This window comes from Myripristis murdjan, chromosome 2, assembly GCF_902150065.1.
Source record: "Myripristis murdjan chromosome 2, fMyrMur1.1, whole genome shotgun sequence".
In the NCBI taxonomy this organism is placed as follows: Eukaryota; Metazoa; Chordata; class Actinopteri; order Holocentriformes; family Holocentridae; genus Myripristis; species Myripristis murdjan.
The window spans coordinates 16,012,799-16,031,219 of NC_043981.1; the positions used below are offsets into that span (position 1 = coordinate 16,012,799).

The following is an 18,421-nucleotide window of genomic DNA, read 5'->3' on the forward strand; positions in this document are numbered from 1 at the left end:
GCGTCTCCACGGGAAGAAATACGAGAAACCAACAAAATTTGTGTCTTCTAAATCATGTGTTTCTCTGCTGGTCCAAGCAAATGCACTTAATAAATGACGCAGAGGTTAATTCATAGCCCGGGAACTTTCTGGAGAAACTCTGGACGTTGTGGTTTGAGGCATGAAAGTGGGTCACGAGGCTACTTTCATTCGCTGCGGTCCCGTTAAATCCTCCAGAGGGAAAGAAACACATTTATTTTGGGGGGAACGGTAAAAAATTTCAGCACAACAGAGAATCAGAGTAATAAGAGGGATTTGTTCTCTGGTATCAAACGTACAATGTGAATCAAAGTGCACTGTGGGAGAACGTGTTCTTGGGCATGTTTAGGTGAGCGCCGAGGTTTCCTGCTCTTGCATTTAGATACCTGTCTTCTGGTTTAAAAAAAAAAAAAAAGAAAAGAAAAATAAAATTTAAAAAAAGAGGACGTACTGTAGTGACTGCTGTAGCACCAGATGAAGTTGGTGCCTTACAAAACAATGAATGAACCTCGAATAAACAAAAACACTCAGCAAATAAATAGTGGCTCAAACAAACAAAACGATTCATTCCCGTAAATATTTGATGAGCTTCAAATTCAGTTACTTTGGAGTTTGTTTGTTTGTTTGTTTTCCTTCCTGTTTTTTTTTTTTTTTTAATGAGATCTATGCAGAGTGTGCTGTTGTATAAAACTGCAAAGGAAAAGGTTTAACATCCAAAATGGAGAAATTACAGTTCTGGGGGTGTCTGGATGCTGCAAGCGCTCTGAAGGGCAAGAAAAATAACCGAGATTGAGGGTTTGGGTGAACACATTAACACGCACCATGTCATGAACTTGGAATTGTGAGGTTCTGTTTGGGTGGAGAACATTTAGATATAAAACATCAGAGATTTTACATCTGGAGAAACTTTGGTTGAAGGAATAATCCAGTGTTTTGGGCAAATTATCCCTTATATTGACTTACCCAAACTGAGACAAGATGTTTGACACCATGTTTACCTCTGTACGTCCAGTGGTTTGGTTTCTGTGGAAAGCATTTCATGTTAGCTTAGCATAAAGACTTGAAGTCTATGGGAGTCGTTAGCCTAGCTCCGTCAAAGTGAAAAAATAAAACTTACAGCAACTGTGGAGCTGTTTTATTTCCACATGTGGATTTGAAATGCACGTCTTGGGATTCGAAGCTGCTGTTTAATTTAACTTTGATGGAGCTAGGCTAACGACTCCCATAGACTCTAAGTCTTTATGCTAAGCTAACACAAAATACAATGGTTAAAAACTGAACCACAGGACGTACAGAGGTGAAAATGGTGTCGAACATCTTGTCTCAGTCTGGATGAGTCAGAAAAAGGGTATTTTGCTCAAAACGTATGGAGTATTCCTTTAAATATAAGCATGCAGTCATATTAAAAGATTTGAATATGCAGAAAACTCGTGTTTGATTAAAAGAACCTCATAATTCCTAACTCTGTATTTTAAAACACACATGGTGCCCTTTCAGTTTCTTGGGGGATTTCAGTGTTTGGGGTAAACGGGCGGTATAAACCTGCTGAAAGCGCACCAGTCTTTAGTTTTGTGGTGGTTCTCTGATGTGCCACTGTTGGCAAGCATTTTTGTTTCTACAATCTAATGGACTTGTGATGTCTTGAAGGGACCTAATGTACAAAAAAAAAGCCTAATTAGAAGTTTAAAAAGAAGCAGCAACAACAACCTGAAGAGCAACCTGACATCAAACATCGAGCCGATGTTTGCCCCCCTCCCCGGGCCAATGTAGCGCAAAGTGAAATGTCTAATTTTTTTTTTTTTTCTTCTTTTTTCTGTATATTATTCATTTAATTGAATACCTTTACAGAAGAGAGCGTAAAGAACTTCCTAAAGCTGTCCTTTGGCTTTAATGGATCACTTTGTATAGATTTTTTGTTTGTACATCATTTAAATTTGTAGCACAACAACAAAAAAAAAAAGTCTGCAAAAAGTCACGGTACAGTTAGGTGAGTAGTTTTTTTTTTTTTTTTTTTTTTTTTTTTGAGCAACTGTTCCTACAATGTGAATCTGGTAAGGGCACAGATTATTTCCAACACTCTCCCATGTTTTTTTTTTTTTTTTTTTTTTTAGCCCTTTGTTGTACACTGTTTTGTTCATGGACTGGAAAAAAAGACTGCAAAAAAAGAACAAAAACAACAACAAAAAAACAACAGTGTTACAAACGGTATTGTTTACTTAGCATGCATGTGTCATTGTGCCCCCCCGCAGTGTAGATACCGCTGGCTGCCTGCAGGGGGAGACATTTCTCCGTTAGGAAAAATACAACCAAGCGACGTTGAGCTGGGTTGCTTGAGACAATCAGAAGGGGGTTTCCAGACCAGCGTCCCCCAGCTCTCCTCCACCGGGGTCACATGTGCTCTTACCCCCACCCACCTTGCCCCACCCCGGCCAACATTTTAGGTGAGCCCCTTCACCGCTTCAACAAACAGGAAATGAAGCCACCCAGCCCACCCAACAGCCAACACACACGAAAACACACACACACACACACACTCTGTTTTCTACAAGTGACTGAATCCATTTCTTCTTTTACCTCCGTTATTCACGTAGGTGGTCGAATTTGAAACTGGATGTACCTTCTCTAAGGTCTCTCGGTAGTGTCGATCAGATCAGATTTAAAAAAAAAAAAAAAAAAATTGTGAAAAATATTTAAAAACAAAAGTCACACTCACTGACCTCAAGAAGCGTCCGTCCTGGCTTTCTTTTGCGTTTATCTTCCAAGAAATCCAACCTTTTTTTTTTCTCTCTCCCCTAAACAATCCAATTTCATCATTTAATAATGGGTTAATAAATCTCAAGGTGACCAATAAAAACAACATCCATCGGGAGGTTTTTTTCTCTGGTAAAATGTTCAAAAAAAAAAAAAAGAAAAAAGAAAAAAAGGAATCAAAAGAAGAAAAAAAGAACCAACATTTATCCCACTAGAAGAAGTAATAGATGAATATTTGCTGGTGATTATTTTTATAACAAATACGTAAATGTACATAATGTCTTTGAGAGATGCTATTTGCTGTATACTTGTGCTCGCATTGAAATGAAACGACGACTTGTTACGGGACTCTCTGGAACAACAGCGACGGTCCAGTATACCAAGTTTCAGTAATGTGCAATACAAAAACGGCATGCTGTTTTAAAATGAGGAACTTCATGTACTGTACTATGCAACCGCAAAAACCGTGTACATTTGCTTCATGCTGTGGCTTCTCCAACCGACCTTTTCCAAGCAGCTTCATCTGGACTTTTAAGGGAATTTGTGTTTTATCTTCTCAGTTTGATCTATTTCTTTGTTTCTTTCTTTGTTTCTTTATTTTTTTTTTCTGTTCTGTGGAAGATGAAACCTTAAACGGCTAATGCGGTATTGCATGCATAATATACCATTCTAATTTATAAAAATGAATTGAAGTAAAAAAAAAAAAACATATAATGTGAAATGGGAGGTGATTGTGTCAAAGGCAAAACTAAGAAGTGACTTAACAGTTTTTCTTTTTCAAAATAAAGAGTCATTCTGAAGGTGTCTATGGCATTTTTATCACCATAATCAAGTGATTTTTTTTTAATCAGTGCAATGAAAAACCATAGAATGACACGGCACTCCATATTTATGTCAACTGCCTGGTTTTCATATGTCTGCAACTTGTTACAGGTTGGTGATTAATAATAAAAAATAACTACCATTTTTGTAATGTAATCCCAAGGAACATGCAAATGACTCATGTACCACCTATCACATGCCCTACTGTAGACATTGTTGTGTACCTTCTGCCAATGGTCGTGCACTGGCCTCTCTTTCTGCAGCACCAACAGGACTGCTATCAATACCACCACCACCTTTGAATAGCAAACATAGAATTATTGTGTTTTGCATTCACTATAAGAATAATGGAATGATTATATCCCATTTGTTGCACAAAAAAATTAATCTCAAAGGCAGTAAAAAAAAAATATGGCTTGTAAATCAGTGATTTTAAAACCTCAATCCTTATTTAATTTCAAAACTTTTGAATTTCAAGTCCAGGTCCTACATTTCTACACTGTACGTGTAAAATCTAATCCTCAGTGTTAATTCAACTCTAACTGAGAGTGTACATGGCCTAAAGAACCTCCTACTGAGAAGAACCAGTGTGTTTTAGAAAACTCACTTGCTGAAGCATCACTTTTTTTTGACGGTGCGACAGCGAGGGGGGGGGCTGAATAACAAGGGCAACTTGAGGCACTTGGCAGCGTCTTCCTCGAGTGCCTTTCTTTTTTTCTCTCTCTCCCTTTCTGCCCCACCTTTCCTCTTTTTTTCCCCGGATTTGGATTGGGGTCCATGGAAAAATTTATTTATCAACTGCAATGTAATCACTAAACCTTTCCTTCCGCCTCCTCCGCTCTCCTCCACAGTCCAACACACTCGCGCGAGTCGCCACACCCCCTCCTATGTTTACAGCGTGCTCGGACTGTTGGGGCGGGTGTTAATCAAAACAAACCAATCACGTCTTGAGCTTCTCACAGGCTGCTGGCCTCTGATTGGCCTGGCCAATCAGCCGGAGAGCGGACCGGAGAGCGGACCGGCATGACAGCTGATTGGCCTGGCCGGCGACCTGTCCAAAAAAAAAAAAAAAAAAAAAAAAAGACAGGCAGGCCAGCAGGCCAGTGACAGGCCGGCGCTTCGGGAATTCTCCCGGTTCTCCCGATGTACAGTCCGGGCCTGGTGATGATAGTCTGTTCATGAAAGCTTAAAACCTGTAAAGGATTCTCTCTTTTAATGGAAAAATCCTCTGCTGCACAGGAAGTGATGACTTTTATTTTCATGGAAGCAACAACAGCACTATGTTTAAAGGAATATGCCAACGTTTTTGGCAAAATCCCCTTTTTGTTCTGTCAGCACAAAGTCTATGGGAGTCCTTAGCCTAGCTCTGTCAAAGTGAAAAAATAAACCTCACAGCACCTCTGAAGCTGTCTTATTTACACAGTGGATCATGTGGATTTTAAGGTCCATACCAGTGATTTCGCATGTTTAGTGTATAATATCCACAAAATGTATAATTTTAATGTTTCTGTCAATCTTTTCCCAAATCAAGCAGTGATATTTAATGGCCAAATGACCATCGTTTAACACCATCCGTAGCACCAAAATCAAGGAAAGCAAGAATCATTCAGACTCTAACTTTAATCTGCATATTTATCTATTGCAGCCTGAGTTTGTCTCCTGGTCTAATTATCACATTTAATACATTCAAACTGAAATTTTTACTACCAACCGTGATTGTTCAGTAGCAAGTGATGATGCAGGTAACAGTTTCCACACACAGGCACAAGCTTTGTGAGGAGCTAGGTAAACACTTTGACCACAAGGGGGCAGTGTTGGTCAGAGAATAAACTGGCATCAGCTCTCGTCTATTTCTGTCTGGTCAGATTGAATCAACAGTGAGAGTCACTGGACAGAAAATCACTGCTCTGCTTTTCCACGGGCTGAAACTTTGAGGCACGATGTAATAATTTACTCTTTACTATTTACCTTTTATTTTTTAAAATCGGAATCAGAAATGCTTGCATATTTATTTATTTTTTTGGTCAGAATTCGTGTGGGAGTAGCTTGCAATTCTTGTGTTACACCAAATACTCTGCAGATTCATTACTCTTGCCCCTGAATTCGAGCTGCTCTCATTTAGCTAATTGAAAGAGATTTCTAATTGATTAGTCATTTATTTAATGTAAATAATACTGTACGTGCTTGACCAGTATGTTTCAAATGTTGTTAATTGTCATGTAAATGCCCCTGAAATAGCATTTCAACGATGTTGCATCGAAACAAATGATAATCAATCTGTCAAAACAGCCAGAATTGGTAGTACTGATCAATTCTACAACAAATATGTAATCAATAACTGCACTGCACTGACAGGTGTATGATGTGAATTGACAGATATCAGGTATTTGATAAAAGCCCCAAATCTTATCAGGATGAATCCATCTAGAAACAGGTTGCTGCCAGGCCTTTCAGTTACATCAGAAATTCTTCTCATAAATAAACACAAATGCCTATTTAACATTAACGTCACCACACGCAAAATGGAAATTATGTTTTTAATAATAAGTTAAAAAGAAAGCAAAGATTGTAAAGTAGTTTATTGTATCCAGCAGAGATCAACTGAAAACAGAAGGCACACATTATATATATATACACATATGAGGGGAGTCATATCAGTGCCAGTCATCCTTATCAAAATTGGCTGAACTTGACAACGCAGTACATTAGCAGGTCAAACTGTGCAGCTTATACAATGTTGAGCAAATGCAGCCGTTTGCAAAAATATATTCATATATAATTTTAGACATTTTCCAGCCACTGAAGCCAATAACAAACTATACAAAAAAGCAGAAAACATATCTTGATACAATGATTGGTACAGCAATTTGTAGAAAGTCCATGCAAGACAGGGTCAAGTCGACCCTTTAGCTTAACAGTGGCAGTATTACAGAATCGGAGATAAAACAGGAGCGGTATCTTTGTCATAAAACGGTCATAGGAAAAAACTTGCAGGTCCATATTTTGCACCAAAAAATATTAGCTTTGAAAAACAAAAGAAAACAAAGGTACACAAAAACATTTCAATATACATCATTATAGAAAGACCAAAGCGTCTGGAAAATGCAGGTGTTTATCCCTTTCAAGCAATACTTTACAAAAAAATAAAATACATCAATTTATTTTGAAGTCGTCAGTAGAGGAGTGCCATGGCTTGGGAAGATTTTTTGGTGTGGAATACAGATCCCAGAGTTCAGAAAGTACAGGAAGCTGAGATCAGAGGGGAGGACAAAATGTGTGAAACGGCCTTTTAGGACACCTCGTCAACGAGTAAAACATGCCCTTCGTCGATTTTGCGTCCAAGAGTGAACGGCAAGGTGTTTTGGTAATTCCTAGAAATTGCACAAACAAGTTGAGACAAGAATTTCGATATTTAAAATGTGTAGGAACCACAGCAAACATCGGTTACTAAGTTCGAAGCTGCATTTAAAGAGTGACTCAACACCAGTGGAAAACTTCTGCTGCACTGCCATCTAGTGGTTGAAAATTTGAGTTTCAGACGTGGCCGCAGGTATTTTGCCACCGACAGCTGCTATAAATACCTGTTGCCACTGTGTCACCCCACTGATTGGTGGTGTAACATGCCTGAAAGTTTCATGTTTCAACCCCTAGAGGGCAGTACAGCAGAGGTTTTCTGGCATTTGTGATTTAGTGTTGAGTTACCCTTAAAGTTTACAAATGTGACCGTAAAACTACAGCGATCTGAAGGGTGTTGAGCCGGGTAATGCCCATACTGCAGAGGAGGCACAGGGCTGGTTGTGTGCTCGTGCTTTGTTAAACACCGCGGTGATTTTCACAACACAAAACTCAGCTGTGAGTATCACCAGTAACAGAAGGCAAGATGTAAAATTGTCCAACGAATGTTACATAACAATGCAGAGTGATTGCTCTTCTTGCTGTTGAAGAAGAGTAAAATGTGGAACCTGCTATGAAACATAGGCTTTGGGTACAAGAAGTCGTCCTTGAGCAGAGGCTTTGTGTTTGCTTGAGCCCCGAGTCTGCAGGTTTACAAGCTGCAAGGGCGTTCAAAAAAGGGATCACAGCCCTCTGCAGTGACAGCATGAATTCTAATCTCTCGCGGTGAAACTGGGCTCAGCTGACTGTCCAGGAGTTCATTCAGTTCACGAACCCATAAACGCCAGCAGAGAGTTCAAAGGTACAAAACGGAGGGCAGAGCTTGACGAAAGACTCGGCACGCTCATGTCACCCATGGCAAAATAGAGCTCGCAGGTGAGGTCAAAGACCAAACCTTGTTACCAGAGGTGTGGGAAGGTGTGTGTATGTTGGGTTTCATTCATGCTGGTTGGGACTCCCTTCCTAGTCTCAAACTGCGTGGTCTGTGCTTGCCTGGGCAGCAGACAGCCGAGTTACCGACCAAACCAAATCTGTGCTGACAGTGCCAATCCTTAAAATCATATTTATTCATTTTGCTTCCATCTTTGGTGTTAAGTTCTCATTGCTGTGGTGTTTTGCCATTGCACTACCCAAAGATCACTTGTCAGTCAACCATGATTGGACATTCAGATAAACCAGAAACATGAAAAATCTCACTTCCTGTGGGCTACAGGGTTTCTCCCAAGAACTATAGGTCGATTTGCTGTTGTGTTGTGTCATTCGGCAGAAGCGCGTGGCAGAAGGAAAATGTATTTATATGAAAATGTTAGGGATTATTACGTTAACTTGTTACATAAGGGTATACGTTTTGGAGATCTCCAACAATGCTCAGCAGTTTTGGGCTCCTCCTGATTAATACTTGTCATGTACAATCCGAACCCCAAGGCTGCCGGGTTAAAACGGGTAGCTGTCCGGGAAAGCCAGTCCCTGGACGCATTGCTCCCCTCCGTCGGCCAAATAAGCCCCCCCCTCATCGTAGTTCGCTGCAGGGAGTCCGTCCTCTTCGCCAGCGGGCAGGACGGCGTCAGGGTCTGCCTTCAGGCTCGGCCTCTGGTTGTCCGGGAAAGCCATTGAGAACAGCGCCTCGGGGTCACACACAAACTTGTAGACATACCTTTCTCCAGCTACCTGCAAGTGGAACCAATCAGAGTAGAGGGGACGATGTTAACAAGGGACATCGGATATTGTGGAACAGATCCTTGAAGTTTGATCTGTCAAGCCCTTCACACAGAGTATTCGCCGCTGTTTTCTAATCCTCAGATACGACTCTATGGAAAAGACTCTGAACTACCACTTCAAGGGACACTAAAATGCACCTTTGAAACCAATAATAACAGTAATAGATAACTGCAACAATACATATTTTTCATACCAAAATATTGTTTTCGGGCCAGTTCAGGTCTTCCAGTTGACAACTGAAGCAGCGTTGATCAATTCTATAGTCACTATGTAATCAATCAATTTGCATCATATCCCAGGTAGATGATGCTGACTGGATCAGATCTGACTTTTAATAACGGAAAAAACTATATTCGTGTATTTCCAACCTTAACTGATCATAGACAAGCAATTTATTAAACAATCAAACTTGTCCCTCCATCAAAACATCCTTACTCGATTGCTGCTTTCCAAATGTTTGCATACAGATAAGAAGAAGGGAAAGGAGAACTGGGAAATGACCACGTGCCTTTACCTTCTGCATTATGCCCTTTTCATAGTAGTATCGCAGTGAGCGACTGAGCTTGTCGTAGTTCATGGCCGGTCGGTTCTTCTGGATTCCCCAGCGCCGAGCCACCTGGAAACGATGAAAGAGAAGTCGTCAGCAAGTTCTCTGGAAATTGGGGTTAAAGCATCCAGCTGTATTTTATACTAAGCTGAGCTGCTTTCCTTTCCTGCTCAGTGCGGTTCTCATCAGATGCAGGTACTTTGGACTGAGAGCTGGCTCCTATTCAAACCTGGACTATTTAGTGCTCACACTGGGGATTTTGGGCCTTCACGTTTGGAGAGATTTATTCAAAACCTTTCCTTCTTTTTTCCTCATTGGAATGATGGAAAAACCAGACCACCGTGTTTTCTCCTTTTCATGTCTTCTGCCCAAGCATTGCCTTTAAATAGCATGCACCTGTAATTCAGCTTTGCTCTGGATGACTGCACCCAAAGTAAGGATGCACCCATCCACTTTTTTCCAGTTCTGATTCGATTGCAATTTCTGGGCTTTGGGTATCAGCCAATCCCGAGTACCGATCCGATACCAGAGCTCCTTTTTCTTGATTGTTATTATTATAGTTGTTTTTGTTATTGGTATTATGTGTAAAGTTACATGAAGCTGTAGTAAACCACACAAAACGTGTTGTTGTGGCGCTTTACTGCAATCAGCACAATGCATCCGGGAAGGCACTGGAAAAAAACCTCTGCGTTCACTTGCTACAGACTGTCAGCCTGGCTAACAGTCTGTTGTAGAGGCAGTAGTGGTAGATTAACTACAGAAATATTATAGATATTACTCCAGGAAGCAATATAGTCAATTGTCAAATCTGATGTCCGATCTGTGTGATACCAGTATTGGTATGGGTGCATCTCTAACCCAAAGACTGGATTGGAAAATTGAACATGAATTGAGATATTCAGTATCTTTGCTTATAAGAGATAGTGGGAAAATAAATTAAATTGTGCTTTTGTGTGTCAGTGTCTGGGCCAAAATAATGTTTGTGCTTATATTGAACAGCTGCAACAGAAGACAGACCCCCAAGACTTTAACACAAGAACACAAGCTGCCCAGACTAATTAGAGTTAATGGCCAAATTATGTTTTCTCAAATCCCCGTTCCATTCCTGGTACTTTGGGAATGCTTAGATGGAGATGAGATCCATGGAGGCTAATTTGTTTCCAGTATTTAGGTCGAACCTGAGTTTTAGCACCCCTGTGAGCTGTGATGACGATGACTGACCTCCTCAGGCTCCACCAGTTTGAACTCCATGTTGCGTCCGGTCCATGTGATGAAGTGTCCGTTGGCCGGGTTGTCGAGCAGAGTGACCAGGAACTGCCAGAGCTGCAGGGAGCCGCGGCGCTGGTAAGGCAGACCCTCCTGCTTCACTTTACCTGCAAGCAGTCACGTACCCAGTGATGGTCAATAAACAAACAATAACTTCTCCACAGCAAGCCTCCACCAACATGGGGTTGGGATTTGAAGACCCCATTGCAATTTTGTATGGTGGCAGCTGCTGATGCTTTGTCACAATATTCATCCTATAAAAGAGTAAAACTCCAATGGAAACACCAGCTACTTTAGGATTTGTTTGTCCCAACAGTGGTCTTAATTAAATATATTGAATATCAGCACCAGATTTCAAATAACATTCTGTTGTAAGTTAAATCTCTCATTTGCAAAATACAAGGCTCTAAACGTAAATTACCTTCCAGTCTCTCTGGTACGACGCAGGTGTCGTCATAGTACAAGTGTGGCTCTCCGTCTTGAACAAACCCTGCCAGGTCAAAAAAAAAACTTTTAAATTAGAAATCTTAATGAGAAACTCTGCTGGCTCATGCACAGCCACGAAAACATTAAAAAACAAATGCACACCTACCGTCATTGTTTTTCTGGTAGAAAACTGACGACTTCCCAAATGACGCCTGGCAGGTTTGTACCTCTGTAAGACACAAAGCAAACATTCACAGATTTAGAAATCTGGATCCATTTGTATCATAGTTCACCAATCTTACTGGAATAACAAACTGATCAAAGTTGTTTTAAAACTCCAGTGAGAGGAGAGATTTGTTGTAAAACAGTATGGGCCAGAATGTGAGCTTTGAACGCCAGAAATGGCCAAGAAACTGTCCACAATCCTCTCAGACATATTGGCACTGGAGAAGTCACATGTAAATGTAGCAAATAATGGACAAACCTGAGTCAAAGCCAAAGTCTCTTGGCTCTTGCTTGATGGACAGAGGATGGAAGGTGGTGGTTTGGGCCGGGGGAGGGACATGAGCAGGGACCCCCTGCTCTGGGTAGCGAGGGTCCACCAGCTCCTGCTTGAAGCCCATGGGCGGGCGGGGCACCAGGGGCTCTGAAAGGTGGCGCTGGTACAGGGGTCGGCTGTCGCACGTCGAGGGGGTGTACTGTGTCCTGGCCGTATTCTCACGAGGGAGGAATGACAAGCAGGGCTCCGACAGCTGCCGCTGAAACCTGACATGTGAGGGAACAGCAAGGAAAGTGTTGGATTTTTTCGTTTTTCATCTTTAAATTTAACACTTTGTCCCCCAAAAAAAAAAAAAAAAAACCAAAACCTTAAACTGAATTTCACTAGTGGCGAAAGGTGAAAAAACCCTTTGAAACAGCACTTGCAAGGCAGACTACATCCAATATAAAAGACCAGTATCAGCCCCACATATTGGTCTACCTTTCAGAAAAATAGTGATTATAGTTTTTTCCCTTTTTTATTGTCAGCATAAACAAAACATCTAAGTATATAAAAACTTTTCCTGAGACAAAATAGCTTATAACATCTCAAAAGTTATTTGGCACTGAGAAAAATAAACCAGAGTCTTGATCAAATGATCTAATTAAGAAAAAAGTTGTGTATATAGGATACTTTGTGCCATTTAGTATGGATGTGAGTGCTGTAAATTATATGTTGAATTAACTGATTTTGCATTGACCGTTTCATCTGAAATTGCATTCTGCCAGCTGTTTACATTGGAGCTGACGAACTCTGCTGATGGATGATGGACTGAAAAAATAATAATAATTTTCCAGCAGGAACTCGAATCCACGTCTTTCTCACAGGACAGAATGTAGGATGGTTATGTGTCCCCTGAAGCCCGCCTGGGGAACCCCGACTCACCTCTGTTCTGTGCTGAAGGAGCCATTCGAGCAGCGGGCGGGGGGGCGTGGCACCGCAAAATGCTGGCTTTGACTGGCCTGTGGAAGGATGTGATGGTTTGCGTTTGGGCTGAGGGAAACGGCGTGGCTGGGGGGGCAGGTGCTGGTCAGCTGGGGCGCACAGTGCGGCAGCCGCCTCTGTAGGTGCTGAGGTCCCGCGGGGCGGGCGGAGCCGCAGGGTAATGTCGGTGTGGAGGCTGCAGTTGGAGGTTTGATCCCAGCTGGCTCACTGTCGTAGGCACTGGGTACAGAGAACAGGCAAGAGGATGAAACTGGAGAAACTGTGTAGCAAAGAAAAAGTAGAATTCAAGCAAGGTTTTACTGATGGGCCTTTAAAAGATGATACCAGTGAATATCTAATGTATAAACTTTACATTTCCGCTAATTTTGATTTTATGTTGTGAAATTTTTAGAGGGTTTGCAAAATGGCTTGTTGCAAATTGTACCAAATGGGCCAAACATTCAAAATCACTGGTATGGTCCTTTTAAGGCCAATGTTGAGAACTGTACTTTCTGTGGCAGTATTCGATCTTTAACTTTTACCCCCAAAATTTTCATTCAAAAAAATTCCAAGTCTCAGTGTTTCCTCCAAAATTTTACTCCTGTCAGGGTGGACAAGTGGCTGACAATTGATTTAAAGACACTGGCAAGAAAAGGAGGAAGGCCTTTTGTAACTGGCTGGCCAGATACATACCTGGAATTATAAAGGCACTTGTCAGGGTACGGCGTCCTGCATGGAGACGGGTTCTTGGACGGACTGGCCTCTCGCTTCACTTTGCTGACAGACGGTCCGTGACACATCACTGCAAACACACACAGTGATCATTTTGTTTCAGCAAAACAGCGAGATGCAAGTAGTCGCCTTAATATGAGGTCATACCACAGAAGCTGAATGGAGGAGAACGGTCTTTCCCATTCAAATCAGCAAAACAGCACAGTTAGAGCAGCAGCCGGGCTAGATTCCTAATAAATTAAACTTCCAGTCGAGAGGTTTTGTCGTGAAAACTAAAAGTCATTTAACATCATTAGCCGTTTCAAACACTTTTATACCTTGTTAATGACAGATTTAATTTGAATTTGGACACAACCTGTCTGCACAGCTCTCAACCAGCTGTGGCAGACTACAGCCCCTCTGACTCGTCACCACAGCAAGAAACTATAATCACCATTTTATTCTGTACCAGGGAAACAGTACAATGTCCAGTCTACTCCATTCAAGCTCTGTGAACCATCATCAGTGAGGAGCTCATCCCTGCGAGCGACTCTCTTCGTGAACATGAATGTAAGGGCTGAGATATTTTTACTTTTCTGTATGGTTATGTAAAATGAAGCATAATCAGAAACACGTAAAGCCCGATCAAACTGGAATTTGAGTTGAAAATCCCTGAATTTTTCTGCTAGTGTGTATACACTCTAATGCACTAAGCACACACACAAAAATCCTCCTAAGCACCTAACTAATAAATACCACCATGATCGAGCAAAATAAGAAATTCCTAGAAAGCAATGAGCAGCTGCTTCCAGTTTCCTGATTAGTAATGCTGGCTTTAGCTGCAGTGCAATCACTAACTTTCTCTCCTCCACTTTTATTTTCAACATTATGCCCTTATGCTAATGTATTTCAGCTCCCTTACAGTAATTATAAAGCATGCATGCTGCTGTAAATCTGTGTTGCGTGCTTTGACCTGCTGCTCCCTCTCGCCCGTCCGATGCAGCAGAAATATCATTTTCCGAAAGCGTTTCAGAGGCGTAACGTGACGATAAGACAATATTGGTCATGTTTCAACACACAATGCAGTTTCTGTCAGGCGCTGATTTGCAAACGGCTTTATTCCCTCCACTGAGAGTCGTTTCACGCAGGCAGCAATAAACAGAGATGTCTTTTGTGAGCGGCCCGAGTAGACCACGAAACATACCAATATTTCCCCGCCTCCTCCCTTATCTGTGACATGGGCATTGTTATGGTACAGTTAGGCCCATGGCAGGAAGTAATTTCACCCTCCCTCCTTTCCACCCACCCAATTTCCTGGGCCATACAACCACCATCATTTCGCTGGCATTGTTCCACTGCCAGCTTGTGTGAGGTTTGCCCCTTACATGGCCGGTGAAATGATAATAATAACCGGAGGAAAAGGAGGAGTAGGACATGAAGACAGCGGGCTAAAACCTCTAACCTGGCAGGATGACAAGATGCTATAAATCTGTCCGGTAAACAAGCAACTTGCGAGTCCGTGTCACTTCTGATCGCAAGACCAGGTTGGCTCAGAATTGTGCAGAGCGGATGTAAACCAACTATATCAGTTTTTACGGTCACACCTCGAGTGTTTCCGACGTGTTGTTTCAACGCTCTCGTGTTAGAAATGGGGTTGTCTTTGGGAAATGGAGGCATAAATCAAGAACGTAAATGTTGTAGGAGAAGCTGGTACTCACAGTTAGACTGGAAATCTGGAACAAACTGCTCGTCGTCAGGAGTCTGGGCTACAAGAGGGGGGAAAGGGTTAAATTAAAGGTGTCTTCTAATCAAAATCTGCTGAAATAATATCACATTTTTTCAAAACAGGTGAATTACCCCTTTAAAATGCTGTGTGTACATATATATATACATATATCTATATCTATATATATATCTATATCTATATATATATATATCTATATATATATCTATATATATATATATATATATGTTGGTGTTCATGCATCCCAAGAATTATGTTGCGGCTATTTTTTTTTTCTGTCTGCCTCAGTTAGTCGTTTAACTGCCGGTCAAGTTTTTCCACAGGAATAAAATGATAAAAACTTGGGTTCAGAAATGCAAAGTCCATCTCTAAAAAAAAAAGTAATTTTCTTCAACAGTGTTTTCAGGTGGATTTCTCTTTTAACATGATTTACGCTTCCCTAATGTCTGCAGGCCTCACCTTCTGCAATCCATATCTCCTGGAGCTGGATGAGATCTTGAAAGAGCTCTGCAAAACAAGTAACACCACACCAAACGGATTCTTTGTTTTACTTTACAGGAGCAATGGAGGATGCATCAACACATCTGTATGTATCTGTCTGTATCAATCAATCCACCTGAATGTTTTACTGTTTACATTTTTCAGCTGTGCATAAATTGTAATACCTTCAGTGTCCTGAGCCAGCTCCGTGTCCACAAATTTCCTCTTTCTGTCACCGGCAGATTTATTCTCCGGCTCCTCCACGTGAGGCTTCAAGAATCAGATTAAGAAACAAATTATTGACTAAACTAAATCCTTGGTGCACGTAACACAGTGGAGGAAAAATACTTTGGAAACACTCATTTCAGGGATGTGATCGTTGAGGTTTTTGCAAGATCCTGCGGTTTTCTGGACTGATTACATCACATCAGTGTTTATTAATCCATGAAATAATTTAACAGTGTTTCGAGGCAGATTTCCAACTCACTCTTGGCGGAACAAGGAAGGGGACTTGCTGGTCGTAAAAGCCGTCCATGTTGCAGGAGTCTTCGCTCTCTCTGTAACGTGGCAGAGACGGGACGGAGAGGGTTAGAAAACAGATTGCCTACTCCAGGGATTAAACGATACGGGCTTCTGAAAGTTGATATACATATCAGCACAAAATATCAGTGTCTTCAAAGCTGCCTGGGCAAGTTAAAAACCCATTCTATCTCTCCATCCACTTCCAAAGCAAAACAGCTCCCACGAGACGATTAGGACAGTATGAAAATGAACAAATTCTGGTGCCCATTTTTGCGTGTAATTACAATTACAATTATTATTATTGGCATAATCCACTTGTAAATGTTTTGTGCTTAAAGTGTTATTTTTGAGAGCTGTTTTTCTTTTTCCTCTTTATTCTATTTTATTTTAATTAAGTTAGTGTCTAATATATTTTAAATGCAGTAATTTATGACACCAGAATAGAGACATGCAGCAAAGTGAGAATTTTATTACACTGATATAACTTGTTTGTTTCTGCATTTTGACAATAAAGCCCTTGAATCCTTGATATGATGTCATGTTGGCTACATTTGGGCCAAAGCAAAAAAAAAGAAAAAAGAAAACAAACATCACCAGCAGCTGTTTGTTGCCAGTTTGATGTTTGAATTTCCCCACAAATCTCAGTGTAACCTTGATCTTTCTGAGCAGGAGTGAAATCCAGAAACCTGCTGCGACTCGTCCGCACGGCCGGGCCCTCTGCCTCCGTCCAGCCCTCGCTCCTTTCATGTGTCTCCCTGTGTGTTTGTGTTTTTCTGACCCCCATGCTCCTCTGACAGGGTTTACGGCGGCAGTAAAAGCCCTGCTGTCAGTGGGGGCCTTATGTAAGCTCTGTTGGTCAGCTGTGACAGGAGGACGGGCTGCAGGGCATGCCCTCCTTCACCAGCATGATCCAAACTCATGACTGACCCCCATCAAGACTTTGATCACGTCAAACTCGGTGCAGTATTGATGATAACTACAGAATAAAGATTAAATCAGTGACTTTTTATCTTTATCAGCCTTGCATAGAGTTTCAGCCCTGGTTTACATCTATGATTTACATGCAAACCAGGAATGTTGAGTGTTTTAAAAAGGACTGAAAGTGATTTTCTCTCTCTGTTTTGTGGCTGTCTTCCTAATGAGGGATTGAGTGTTCCACCATGTGCACTGTGACAGACACTTAAGACCCTGCAACTACGGTATTAAAACACATTTTAGACTCCTGAGACTGATTTCAAGTTACATAATCCAGCTGAGGCGCCCTGCAGCCTGCAGCACTGAAGCTAAATGTCTTCTCTTCACTGCGCCAGAAAATAAAGACATTCACGTCAGAGGAAAGGGGCGAAAAAAAAGTGGCTGTGTTGTGAAGTTTTCCCCTGTTGGGCCTCCAAGCACCAAGCTCACCAAACTCCATTTTTAAAAAAAGTCACTTTTATGCTGGCTTGCTTATGGGGATATAGTCATGTCTGCATGCACCGAGCAGACGTGACACTTTATTTCAAAAAGAAAGAACAAAGAACAAAAAAAAAAACAAAAAACAGTTTTTCCTGTTAGTGTACACCGCGCTCCACCGCCGGAAAAGGTGCATCCTGACGCAATAAGTTAGTGAGCATACACTTCTGAAAGTTGACATTTTATTGCCGGAAGTGCTTTTTCGGTGCATTGCATTTATGCCGATATCATAAGCGGCTCGTGCTGATTCGGAAAATGTATTGGTTCACATCATATCACACTAGGCACGTGTTAGAAATCAGATAAGTAAGATAAGGCATATTTTTTCAACGGAGTTCGGCATTACGTTTTCACCACAATATAAGAACGGCGTCTCGAGACTGTGGGGCCTGCTTGTTTTTCTCAATGAAGTGAAATCGGATCCTCACGAGGGAGGGGGGAGGAGGGAGAGGAGGAGGAGGGGGGGTTGTTCCAGCTCACCATTCACAAATTTCATTCTTAGAGAAAGAATGAAGACGAAAGAGATGAAGACGTAAACAACGAAGGAAAATGGACGCCAGAATAGTCAAGAGTAGCCTTTCATTCTCATAAAATGGCGATCGCATTTAAGCAATATCCCCCCCACCTTCCTTTGCTGTATCATTGCATACAGTGAGTAATCAACTCAAAACACAAACACACACATGTAGGCTGTATCACAGTGAATAATAAAGCAGGACTCACGCTGGCAGGTGAAGTTTCTCGGCAGCGGTGAACAGACGCGGCTCCGCTCCTCTACATTCCCCGCTGATAAAACTCGACTGTGGATTTTGTCAATGGAGAGGTCCGCTTTCCCTCGGGCATCAGCGGACCCCCGAGCTGCAACCCCATTGGCTGTCGCCCGACGCCACTCACAGCGCCAGCCAATCCGCTTCGAGGCTGCCCGGCAAGGCCCGCCCCTTGTTTTTTATGAATGGCTGCGTTTCATTCATGGCTCGGCAGCTCCGCTTTAAAGGGACCACATCGAGTTAAATATTAGCATGAAATATTCAATTATTAACTGCACTAGGAGTTCGCTTATAAACAACTTCAACACGCAACACAACTATAAAAAAAAAAAAAAAAAAAA

At 41.6% G+C, this 18,421-nt stretch overlaps 1 protein-coding gene across 1 annotated transcript; it reads right to left on the bottom strand.

Annotated features, from left to right (window-relative positions):
• Positions 1-6,155: 6,155 nt before the first annotated feature.
• On the bottom strand, positions 6,156-18,161 carry LOC115374965 (ETS translocation variant 5-like). Its single transcript, XM_030074162.1, has 13 exons — positions 18,037-18,161; positions 15,827-15,896; positions 15,525-15,609; positions 15,319-15,366; positions 14,834-14,881; positions 13,098-13,206; positions 12,366-12,644; positions 11,427-11,707; positions 11,109-11,171; positions 10,938-11,006; positions 10,472-10,623; positions 9,218-9,319; positions 6,156-8,652 (listed from the first exon to the last, which is right to left on the bottom strand). The coding sequence occupies exons 2-13, from the start codon at positions 15,872-15,874 to the stop codon at positions 8,419-8,421; spliced, it is 1,518 nt and encodes a 505-aa protein (XP_029930022.1). The 5' UTR covers positions 15,875-15,896; positions 18,037-18,161; the 3' UTR covers positions 6,156-8,418.
• Positions 18,162-18,421: the final 260 nt, after the last annotated feature.